Source organism: Cynocephalus volans, chromosome 3 (assembly GCF_027409185.1).
Source record: "Cynocephalus volans isolate mCynVol1 chromosome 3, mCynVol1.pri, whole genome shotgun sequence".
Lineage (NCBI taxonomy): Eukaryota > Metazoa > Chordata > Mammalia > Dermoptera > Cynocephalidae > Cynocephalus > Cynocephalus volans.
Genome location: NC_084462.1, coordinates 148943469 through 148955988, shown reverse-complemented (window position 1 = coordinate 148955988; position 12520 = coordinate 148943469). Strand labels below are relative to the sequence as shown.

The 12520-nt window shown below is 40.6% G+C and overlaps 1 protein-coding gene across 1 annotated transcript in view; it reads right to left on the bottom strand.

Moving 5' to 3' along the window:
• GARIN2 (golgi associated RAB2 interactor family member 2) overlaps nt 1-4378 on the bottom strand; it is a 37391-nt gene extending 33013 nt beyond the window's left edge. The window contains exons 1-3 of the mRNA XM_063090141.1: nt 4223-4378; nt 1291-1490; nt 159-693 (exon numbers count right to left, since the gene is read on the bottom strand). Coding sequence (XP_062946211.1) covers nt 159-693; nt 1291-1490; nt 4223-4378 — 891 coding nt within the window. The remainder of the gene's footprint in view (nt 1-158; nt 694-1290; nt 1491-4222) is intronic.
• Between the last annotated feature and the right edge of the window lie 8142 nt (nt 4379-12520).

Sequence of the window (12520 nt, the reverse complement as noted above, 5' to 3'; positions counted from 1 at the left end):
ATCAGGGTTCAGGGACTGGATCTCACTGTGAAAATTACGTTACTCAGCCTAGGTTCCATAGCATTTTGATAATCAATGTCATCTAACTGAGAAGCATGATCTTGGTTATTGCTTTAGTTCTTCATTATTAAAGAATGAAAGTTGTTTGTGTCACGTACCTTTTCCTCTTGCTTGGCCCTTATTATGTCATCATTTTCAAACACCACAGTGACCTCGGAGAAGTTTGTGACATCAGACTTTTCTGTGACTTCTGTGACTTCTGTGACAATTCTTACATCTGGGACCTCTGTGACTTCATTTTCCGGAACATCTGTGACATCTGTGATGTCGGTAACATCTGTGAATTCTGAGGAATCTATGCTTTCCTTGGCTGATACGGGGTCTGCACTTGTGTACATGTTGGGGGTCTGTGGAGCAGTGAACTCTGTGACATCCATGATGTCCATGGAGCCTGTGATTTCTGTGCTATTTGTGATTTCTGAGAAGCTTGAAACCTCTGATGCTTTCGAAGCTTTGGCTTTCTCCTGATTCAAGAGGGAGATGAGGTCCACCCACTGAGAAAATAAGGCATCCTGTTTACACGCAGGGGCACAGAGCTGTAGGTAGTAGACTCGGCCACTCACCAGTTTTACTTTGAGGCGCATATTCTCAGTATCATGCACAGAAAGAGTCACAAATTGCAGAGGGAGAAACCTGCAACCAAATACAAATGTAACATCACCTGGAGAACTGATTGGAGACCTATAAGAAGGCCTGGCCTTTACATTTTATAGTACTTTGAAGAGCAAGACTCAAGACAGCAGGCCTGACTCCTGATAGGTGAGGGTTGGGACTCCTGAGGGCCATCTCATTTCAGTCATAAGCCTAAGACTCTGATGCACTAAAGCATCAGACTGTCAACTGTTTACCGTGAGAAGCTGTCAAGTTTAATGAATCCTACGAAGATGAGACTTAGAGAAGTTAAGTGATTTGCTCAAGATTATCTAGTAAGTAGTGGCTGAGACTTGACCAGAGCTAATTCTGACAAGGTTGGGATACGGTGGGGAGAGAAGCATGCTGTCTACAGAGGCGGTTTATTGTGAGTCTTCAGTTTCTGTCATTTAGGTTTTTTTTTTTAATGCCTTTGATGTAAACTTTTTCCCCTGGCTTTAAGGACACTTCTCTGTCATTTGCAGCAGGGAGTGCAAGTGAGATGCTCCTTTGCAGCAATTGTCAGCAGTTCCCATTTTCAGCTCCACAGGGGTTGAGCATATTTTCTGAGATCCTTGACCTCCTTCCTTTGTAACTCACCTGGTGAGCACCAGTTTCTCTGCACAAGGCGATGTCAGGAGACTTTTAAACAGGAGTTCTGTATTGTTTTGGGTGGCGGGTGTCTGATGTGCCAGCAGCATCACATTGGGGGTCTTCTGGGTGGGACTGGAGGAGCAGATGCCTACGGTCACCCAGTTGGCTCTGTGATGAAGGTAAATGGATTCACCTCTCCTGTTGACCTGAGTGCAGAAAACAGGAAGAGAAGTTTTCTGATAAAAATGCATGACCCCAGCAACCTTGCTTACCTGAGCAGCGTTAAGGGAGGACAGGGAATAAAGTGATCCATGGTGCATTTGTTCCTTCTCTTGTTCATGTTAATTCTTGGAGATACCACAGGGAACAGACAGACACAGGCCCTGACCCGTGGGGGTCAACCGTGGAAGGCGAACATCAATCAATTTAAGTATGTAACTAATTATCACCGTAAGCAGTGTTACCAAGTACAAGTTCAGGATGCTGTGGGAGCACATAACAAGGGACTTGACTTAGCTCACAGCAGGGATATAGGCAGTGAAGTACTGGGGGCATTTAATAGCCAGCTCTTGGGAGATGCACACGTTCACACAGAAGTTCATTTAAAATACTACTGATATAAAAGATGAGATGCACACAATTCACAAATAATATACAATATTCTTTAGTTTAAATTCCATAGATCCAAGTGATAAATTCCACAAACCTTTGACAAACTCTTGTGTCTATAACCTCAAGAGCATAGATACTAGTAAAATGTAGAAAAAGAAAGCAATAATGAGTTTTAAATATTTATTGCCTGTGTTTTGTATATAATCTGATTGTAAGTTTGTATAATTTATTTTTTAATCATGGCTGTGTTTAACAACCGACTTGCAAACTTCCTGAACACTTAGCAAAATCGGCCAGCTTTAGCACACCCTTGGAAATGGGGTCACAGAAGTCTCCCCTGAGGAAGGAACCTCTAGCTGAGACCTGAACAAAGTGGGAGATAAACTGGCTGGTGGAGAGGAGAGGCTCCCAGGCTGAGGAACAGTGTGTGTTAAAATCTCAAAGTCCAAGAGTCTTGGCCTATAAAATCTCTGCTAGTCGGTAGGAAAGGAGACTGAAAAATGGGTAGACAAGGATGTGAAGGAAGCCAGAGAGGAGCTTCATTTCGATTTCTCAGCTGTTTGATAACTGGTTCAATTAGAAAATAAATCACTTAAAAGCAAATATATTCAGAAGGAGGTTGTAGCCCACACTATTGATTATCTACCCAATGCCATGCCCCTCTTCTTCCTGTCTAACCAAATTCTGGTTTTGTCCAGTATCTACCCCTCAGGGATGATGACCCAGCTCAAGGTAAATCCCAATGAACCTAAACCAGTCATGGTGATCCCACCCCCCCTTACCAGTGACTGATTTCAGCAGGTGCATGTGACCCAGACCTGGCCAGTGAGACCCAGGTGGGGGCCTCCTGGTGGCGCTGGAAGAGGTTTCCCAGCCCTCACAAGGAGTCACCAGGGTGAGAGTATCCATTCTATTGCTGGCAGCTGTTTGGATGTCATGTCCTGAGGGAAGCTAGCCTGAGGGTGACAGACCAAAAAGAAGATGGGTTCTTCATACTTGATACTCAGGAACAAGTTGGTGCCCTGGGGCTTTTTCACTCTATTTGAGATCATTGTTTTTCCTTTTTGTTTAAAACTGTTGAGTCAGGAATCTTGGCAACTTGAGAGGTTGTGCATCTTGAAGGGAATGACTTATCAAATTATGGTATGGGTCTCTGTCTGAGCTACAGACTGCTAACTACCTCCCCCAGAGGAGGGCAAGTGTCAGGTAATTCATTCAAGTGTGCAAGAGGTAATTTGGAAAAGGCCCAGGAAGAAAGGTAAAAGCAGTAGAATAAAAATAGTATGAGTAGGAAAGAAGTATATAGAAGGCAAACTATATCAAATCATGACTTGTCACACGCATTCTGGGTACATCACTGAAACATTAGATATTTCTGGAGGCTTCACCTACTGCCTATGGTACATTGGAGGTGAAGCAGTCGTGCTAGTACCCAGGTATCAGTGCAGAGAACACATTTATGGAAGATGAAGTTCCCTTACCTTTTGAAGCGTCTGTTGTCCTCTCTGTCACCCACTGGGGAATCAGCTGAGTGGCAGCTTGAATGTGTAGGAGTTAGAGGTAATAGCTCAGCGTTTAGTGTTAAACTTTATGGTGGCATTTCTACGAAGTTTAGAGGTATGGCCTGTACCAGTGAACTCATTTCTCCATCTCTTTGTCTGAATATTTTAGTGTTGAATGTTTAGAGGAAAGTTAGCACTGCTCCCAAATACACTGAAATGCAGTTTCATTCAGAATGTAGGTATATTCTTATGAGAAGAAAGCTTTTCTCCCTGACACTATCTAACAATTATATTCTACTTTCAGAACTAAGAGCTAAGATTCATTTTAGAAACAGTGTTTGTTCTTTAAAGATGACTGGTAAGGGGATCTTAACCCGCGGCCTTGGTGTCATCTGCACCACCCTCTCCCGAGTGAGCCACGCGCCGGCCCTGGCTAAGATTCATTTTAATACCTAGTTGTGTAACAGATGTTGTTCTTCAAAATGTCTTTTAAGTCTAAGAAAGAAGTTATCTGAATGTATTTCTGTGGAGGGATATTTCAAAAATCACCACGTAATTTGAGGAAGATTATGATAGAATGACAATTATGGTAGGGTTGCAACGGAATTCTTTTATGAGAGTTTGTTGGGAACATTTGAAATAAATGTCCTTTAACATTGTAATTATTTCAGGTTGTTTAAAGTTCCAAAACGGTTTCCTTTAATGGCATCACACATTCCTTTGCCACATTTAAAACAATTCTCTTCCCAACCTTTTCAGTTGTCTTTGAGAAAATTAATCACTGAAGTTATCGGAACTTAACTCAAGGCTTGGGTATTATTCACCTGGATAAAATTGCTCTCTAACACGGGGGGAGCTACAAACGGTGCATACTCTCCCCCATCCAACATATTTTGAAGCTCTCCTGGGCCACGGGAGGCGGTGGCGCAGAGGGTGTGCTGTTCCTTGGTCCTCACCGTAGGTGTCCTGCGGTTCTTCATCGAGTTTACAAACAAACATCAGAACCTTGAGGGAATGGAAATACGATGAGTGAAGACACAGTGAATTTCATAACACAGCTAAGTTGCTTCATTTATTCACTAATTCAGCAAATTTATCAACATCTGTGATATGCTTGGCACTGCACCAGGCACTGTAGATACATCTAAGCAGGACTGATAAGGTCCCTGTCTTCATGCAGTTTATACGCTACGGGGAGATGCTAAGCAAGCAAAAAAAAAAAAAAAAAAAAAAAGATGTTGGATGATAGATTGACAGACAGGGACTCTAAAGCATATACATATTAAAAAAAAACTTATAAAAACTTGTTTGAGTGTTAGGAAATGCCTCTCTAGGAGGCCTTGCAATATATGCCTCTTCCCAAACTATTATTTTCTATCTTCCTAATTAATGGTACCACTTTCCATCATGTGGAGTTCTCAAATTCTTTTTTGCGAGTATCAAAACTGTTCTAAACTGAGAATGTTTCCAGACTATTCACCCATGACTGAGCCTTAGCTTTTCATTGGGAGCTAAATAGTGGATACATATCTAATCAACGACAGTTCATCCTCCAGTCTCTCAATCCAGAAATTACTTCAACAGATGACAGTGACTCTATGTCACTGGATTTCACTTTCTATCTCTCAGAAGTAACAATTCAAAGAAGGGAACAAAGCCTCAGAATATAGTTCTGCTCATAGATTCAAAAGATCACCCTTCCCACATGAGTAGATATTTCTCCAAAGAAGATGTACAAATGGCCGACAGGCATTTGAAGGGGTGCTCAACATCACTAATTATTAGGAAAATGCAAACTAAAACCACAATGAGATAGCATTAGGATGGCTGCTATAAAAAAATCCCCTGAAACAGAAAATGACAGATATTGGCAAGGATGTGAAGAAATTTAAACTCTTGTGCACTGTTGGTAAGAATGTAAAATGCTATAGCTGCTGTGGAAAACAGTGCAGTGGTTCCTAAAAAAAAATTAAACATAGAATTACCACAGGACCCAGCAATTCCACGTCTGGTTATATGCCCCCCAAAATCAAAAGCAGGGTCTTGAAGAGATATTTATACACTCATGCTCACAGCAGCATTATTCACAACAGTTAAAATGTGGAAGCAACTCAGGTGTCCATCGACGGATGGATAAACAAAGGCAATAAAGGCTTTACATGCGCTGTCTAATTTAATTCTGATAACACTATGAAGGAGCACTATTAAGATATTTATTTTATAGACCACACAACGGAGGCTCAGAGAGGGAAAGTAACTTACCCAGTGCCACACAGCCTGTAAGTCCCCAAACCAAGATTGAGATTCTCATAGTTGGACTAGAGGAGCTCATACTATTGCCCAATGTTCAATCTTACCTTGGGTGATTGGAAAGATGGGTGTGAAGGTTGGCAAGGGTGAGGGGTTCAGGATAGGTCTGGATGATGGGAAAGAGGAGGGGGAGCAAAAGAATACAGGAAGTGCCCTTCCCCTCTTCTTCCTATTCCCTCTTTCCTGAACAATTTAGTCCTGAAGGCATTGGGTGGGACAGAGAGAGGCAGGAATTTGTGCTGGGAGAAGTGTTGAGCCACAGTGCAGAATGCAAGGAAGGCAGAATGGTCACAGTTCTTCCACTTGTGCCCCTCTAAGCTCAGACTTTCCTATCAATTCACATGTCTCCTCTTGAAATCTAGAAAAGTTGATTATTGTAGGCAGCATCTTTGGTACACTGAGTCCCCAGGAGAAAGGAGGCAGAGAAGAAAGCTTGGAAAGTGAAGTAAGTAGAAGAGGAAGGGAAAGAGAAAGGAAGGAAGAGAGAAAAGGGCAGGAGAGGCTGTGGCCTTGTAGCTCAACACGGTCTCATCCCTGTGCACCATCAGATCTCACCTCAGCTCAGGGTGGAGCCACGATCCTCTTGTGGAGACAAAGTTTTTAACTCACTTCAGTTTGGACTTCCTTATTTTCATGATGGAATCTTTTATGAAAGAAACAAAAATAGAAAATAAAGTGTACACAAAGGAAACTAGTTGCAATTCTAATACTCTTATTTCAAATGTGACGTCCATGCCTTAGAAAGAGTTCTAACTAAACCAGGTGGGTGAACATAGTCAGAGGGCTGTTGTCTGTGCTTGAGCTGAGCTGTTTTTGATGATCTTCATCATGGTCTTTTGATGAGTGGAACCAGGGAGTCATGAGCCATAGCTCATAATTGGCCTGGAACTGCCAAACGGTGAAACCCCGGGCCCCTGTGGCCACCGAGGACACTTGATAATGTGGCAGAGGAAGTAATATTGATTGTATTACTTGGCTTGTGTTTAATTGTCATTTGGTTACCTGAAAACATTTTGTTAACACATTCTGGTAGGATTAAGAAAATTCCAGTACAAATCTTGCAAAATGCATGTCAGAGGCTTAGAAGGAGGTCCCAGAGACTAGAGTACTCCCATAAGAAATTCTTGGAGGATGACACCACAGAGAAACAACAGGCAGATATTGTGTGGGGAAATTCTGATAAGAAAGCATTGAGTTATATAAATAGCAGCATTTTTTCTTTCTTAGTGGTACATAAAATAATGGTATATCTTATAACTGATGGATCTTAGATTTGAGGAAATGCAGCAGAACCCTGTTCAACCAGAGGGGGGTGATAGAGTGCATGTTTTTGAAAAACAAATCACTCTGAGAAAGTGAAAACATCCACATATGGAAGGGTATGTCTACTGTTTACAGATACTTGGTAATCAGTAGATACCACATGGCCACTGGGACTACGGAGTGCCCCTTCCCAGTGAAATCACATGTGGCCTCCAGAATCCTTTGGATCTGAGAACAATTCCTCCAGAGAGCCATGCGGAATCAGCAGGTGTAGATGTGGATTCAGGACAGAGGAGGCAGAGATGAGAGAAAGGGAAGAGATTCGGGGGGGGGGGGGGGTTGCAGCCATTACCAGGTTTCGTCCTCTTGTTCCTTTTGAACTCTGGAACAAAGGTGAGGTCAGTGAAGGAGCAGGAAATGTAACAGGCTCTTGTATCATCTCTTCATATGAGATGTTTTTGTTTCTAAACATTTGTTCTGGAATTATTTTGACACATTTGGATTATGTGTATGGATGGTAAATGTGTGCTGAATTTTGACTAGTTTTGTTGTAACTATGATTTGAGATTACCTGTGTGCTGTGCACACCTCACACCTACTAACTTCTCCACTTATCTAGTTAAATAGCTCAGACTGCACTGTTCTTAAGAGTGGTTCTGTGAAACCCGTTTTGGACACACACATGAGTGCGCACACACACACACACACACACACACACACACACACAATGTCATATACTTTACCAGTGGTTCAAAGTTAAGTCATTAAATTAGCTATTTACTAAGTTCACTCTCATACCTGGAGGCAGAGTTAAAGTTTTGGTGTACATCCTTCCAGTTTTATAAATAGATTTTCACTTTATTTATTTGTTACATAATATTTTTAAAAATTACATATAATATATATTAATATTTCCCCTTACCATTAATTACTTTTTAAAACAGCCGTTACCAGTCATGGTGTGGAGCTATCTGGAACATATCAACCTCTTGTAAGATGTGTCAAAATTAATTGTGCCCAATGGATAAACCAATGTTTGAGAAATGATTTCCTTTTAAAGAGAAGCAGATAGATTCAGGGTTCACTCTAAGTTCCTTGCACTCTGCTTTGCTTTCTTGGGACTGGGTCATGGAAGAGCAGCCTGACAACCAGCTCAGCCCCCACCCTCTTACCCAATGAGCAACGCTTATTGAGATGTTGTTATTAATTTTGGTGATTCAAAACAATTCCAAATTGTGTGGGCTGGAATGTTACAGATAGTTTTGTTTACCTAATAATTTTATCCATAAATTGATTTTAAAAATAGCTTTATTGAGATAGGATATACATACCATCTAGTTCACTCATTTAAAGGGTACAATTCAATGATTTTTTAGCATATTTATGGAGTTGTGCAATCATCACCCTAACCTAACTTTAGAACACTTTCGTCATTACCCATAGATACATTTCTAATAAGGACAAATGAAAAACATGAATAGTGCATCTATGTCCATATTGCATCATCTGTGATCATCGCATGTGAGAGGGAACGTATGACCTTAGCCTTTATGATGTCAGAGAGATACTGCAAGTGAAATTTGCAATAATGTTATTCATAGTAATAAGCTGAACATTTGTAGGTTCTATATAAACGATAAGAAAGGTTTATACAAATTCTTTACGAAAGTTTATGCTATCATGCTTTATCAGTGTTACATGTGCAGAAGAGTCCTATGATATAAAGTAAATTTTAGTATTAAAAAGAGATTAATTACATGAAAGGGCTGATGAGTGTATATAATAGAATTACAATAAGTATGTGTTGAGTGAATGTGTAAATTAAAGCAGAGAAGCAAAGCAGCATTGCTATAGGCCACTGTGGGAACACAGAGCTAGCTTCATCTCACAGATGCACAGAATCTTTTGTTATGATTTTTTCTACCAGGATTGTATATTAACTTTCACAATCATAGTTTATATTTTTCCAATAACTTATGCCTTTCATTAGGTCCATTTAATGTCGTATACATATAATTAAGCAAGCAAGATGCAGAGCAATACTGTAGGGAAGGGCTTTCCCTGTGCTGCCGAGGAAGGAATAGCGTAATCTAATCCTATCTGAGATGGACCCCAACTTATCCTATCACTAGCAAATCTTTGTTATTTCATTTAACTAGTGCTTTTTCTCTCCCTCAATCATTTTTCTGTTTTTCAAGTTTCAGATGAATGGAGATTAATTCAGTAGTTACATCATGTTGTACTTTTCTGCAGAATTACAGTATAATTTTCCTTTGAAAAAGCATTGTTGGCTATTATTAGTAAAAGGAAAGGTACAGTATGGGGTATGTTCACCCTGTGGTGGTGGTGGGGGGTGTCTTTTTCTTCTCAGGAATAGATGTAGTCATTTGGGATGTTCTGGGCATGTGACAGCTTGAGTGTTAATGGAAATTGGGCAGGGGAGGGAGTGGGAGTCTGAGGAGCCAGCACAGGAATGTTTCAGTTGGCCTTTCTGACTGCCTATTTCAGAGGGATGTCTGTAAATGCCCCTGAAATGTTCTCTATAAATGTTTGCTATTTACTGTTCTCATGTGGTCTTTTCCCTCCAATATTTTATTATAAAAAAATTCAAACTTAGGGCAAAGTTGAAAGAATTCTATAGTAAGCACCCATGTACCCACCCACCACCTAAATTCTCACGTGGTCTTTTTCTTTTTATTGTGTGACCTCTTATCTGTAATCACATGATAGCTCTTAAATGACGTTGTTTACCTGTCACTTATTAAAGCTGTTCTCTGTGATACTTGGCACTATTTTTTTTTTTTTTTTTTTTTGCAGCTGGCTGGTAACAGAGACTGAACCTTGGACCTTGGTTTTATCAGCATCACACTCTAACCAGCTAACCTAACCAGCCAGCCCATCAGGTTAATTCTTCATAGCACTTTAAGCATAGTATTTACCTAGATGACTTTTTTCTAAGATTCTGAACACACTAATTGACACATTTTTAATGTGAGTCCACCGCAATTGTAGGTTGCAATTCTGGCTGCACCTTTGAGAAGGTCTGACTATTGTGGCCCCTCTCTCTTGACAACGGTACCCCCACCTCCAACCTTTCAGCTTTGAACAGAAAGCCCTGAGTTCTGGACCTTCTCTCCCATATAAGTAATTAAAAATGACCATCTTCCACAAATTCATTCAATTCCCAGACACTTAGGGAAGAAAATTGGGATAACAGTTTACAAAACACAATTACAAATAATTCATTTAAAAATAAAATTATTTTTTAAGAAAAAGAAATTTAGTCATCAGGTGTTAAGTCTGAGTTTTCCTGCTTGTTCTGGTTGAGGTACAAGAAATGGAACTAGAAGAAAAAGAGGAAGATGGAAAGAAAACAGACATTCTGCTCTTAAATTATCACAATTAATCGAACTATTCATTTCCTTCTCCCTCAGGTTCACACCCAAGTTGCAGTACCCAGACAGTCTTACACAGGGGTGAGGCTGGAATAGGTCTCTGGAGATCTCCTGGGTGTCGACTAGGGTAATAATCTCCAAATTGCTCGTTTCCACTCTTCACATTTCTTTAGCAGAAGGTCTACTGGGCAGGCAACTAACCACTTGGTGAAAGAAGTGCAGGCCAGGCTGCCCTGGGCATTGTTCTGTTGCTCCTGCATCATAATGTGCTGACTCAGCCTCTGAAGTAAGAGAAGACACGTGCAAGGGCCGTCAGCATTCCCCAGGAGCCCGCTCGGGAGCTGGTTCTGGCGGCAGTGTGAAGTTTCAGAGGCTTCCTTGGAGACAAAAGCCAATTTGACAATTGCATAACCATGGAAAAGATGCAGTACTGCGAAAGCTGAAAATACTTTACATCGTTTGTCATTCAATCTCTCTGTATCTTAATTTTCAGAGACTTAAACATACTTAAGGCACTTTGAGCCTCTGTGAAGAAAAGCTTCAAAAGAATGGAGCATTCTTAGCAGGCAGCTCTGTCTAGAAACAAAGTTGAGAGCCAGAGGTACAGTTCGACTAGTTCACCCTCACACCTCCACCATCTCGTGTATTCTGGACACGTGCTGCAGGAGGCCCTCGGTAACTGTTTGCTGGATGAATGAATAGAAATAAATACATGGCATCCTCTCTCTGAAGGTATCTTCTCTCTTGAGAATATGTGATTAAGTTATTTGTCGTGGCCTTGCTGTGGGTTTAGGAGATTCTCCTGTATCAAATCCTCTTCACTTTTAATTTTTAGTCAAATGTAGCAGATGCCCGCCTCTAGCTACCTTCTTGCCTGCTCATGAGGATAGAAGAACACGAGGGACACTAGCTGACCACTCAGGCCTGGGGCCAGGAGGAGGCATCACCTTGGTGGATTCTCTTCGTTTCAGTCATCATATTTTAGAGTCAAACACTTGCTTTTGACAGAGTCCAGAGAATATTTTGGTCTTTAAGAATAAACATGATCTATCCAAAATTTTTTTATTTTTATTTTTATTATTTTTATTTTTATTATTTTTTTATCAGTTATGAACGTATTTAATCAAGTACTCTTAAGCCCTTAATTAAAATCACATCCATAATGAAGGTTTATCAGATGCTCTTGGGTACTTACATCTTTTTTTTTAATTTTATTTTGTCGATATACATTGTGATTGATTATTGTTGCCCCTTACCAAAACCTCCCTCCCTCCTCCCTCTCCTCCCTCCCCCGCAACAATGTCCTTTCTGTTTGCTTGTCATATCAACTTCAAGTAATTGTGGTTGTTATATCTTCTTCCCCCCACCCCCCGGTTTTTTTTTTGTGTGTGTGTGTGTGTGTGTGTGTGTGTGTGTGTGTGAGAATTTATATATTAATTTTTAGCTCCCACCAATAAGTGAGAACATGTGGTATTTCTCTTTCTGTGCCTGACTTGTTTCACTTAATATAATTCTCTCAAGGTCCATCCATGTTGTTGCAAATGGCAGTATTTCATTCGTTTTTATAGCTGAGTAGTATTCCATTGTGTAGATGTACCACATTTTCCGTATCCACTCATCTGATGATGGATATTTGGGCTGGTTCCAACTCTTGGCTATTGTAAAGAGTGTTGCAATGAACATTGGGGAACAGGTATACCTTCGACTTGATGATTTCCATTCCTCTGGGTATATTCCCAACAGTGGGATAGCTGGGTCGTATGGTAGATCTATCTGCAATTGTTTGAGGAACCTCCATACCATTTTCCATAGAGGCTGCACCATTTTGCAGTCCCACCAACAATGTATGAGAGTTCCTTTTTCTCCGCAGCCTCGCCAGCATTTATCGTTCATAGTCTTTTGGATTTTAGCCATCCTAACTGGGGTTAGATGGTATCTCAATGTGGTTTTGATTTGCATTTCCCGGATGCTGAGTGATGTTGAGCATTTTTTCATATGTCTGTTGGCCATTTGGATATCTTCCTTAGAGAAATGCCTACTTAGCTCTTTAGCCCATTTTTTAATTGGGTTGCTTGATTTTTTCTTGTAAAGTTGTTTGAGTTCCTTATATATTCTGGATATTAGTCCTTTGTCAGATGTATATTTTGCGAACAT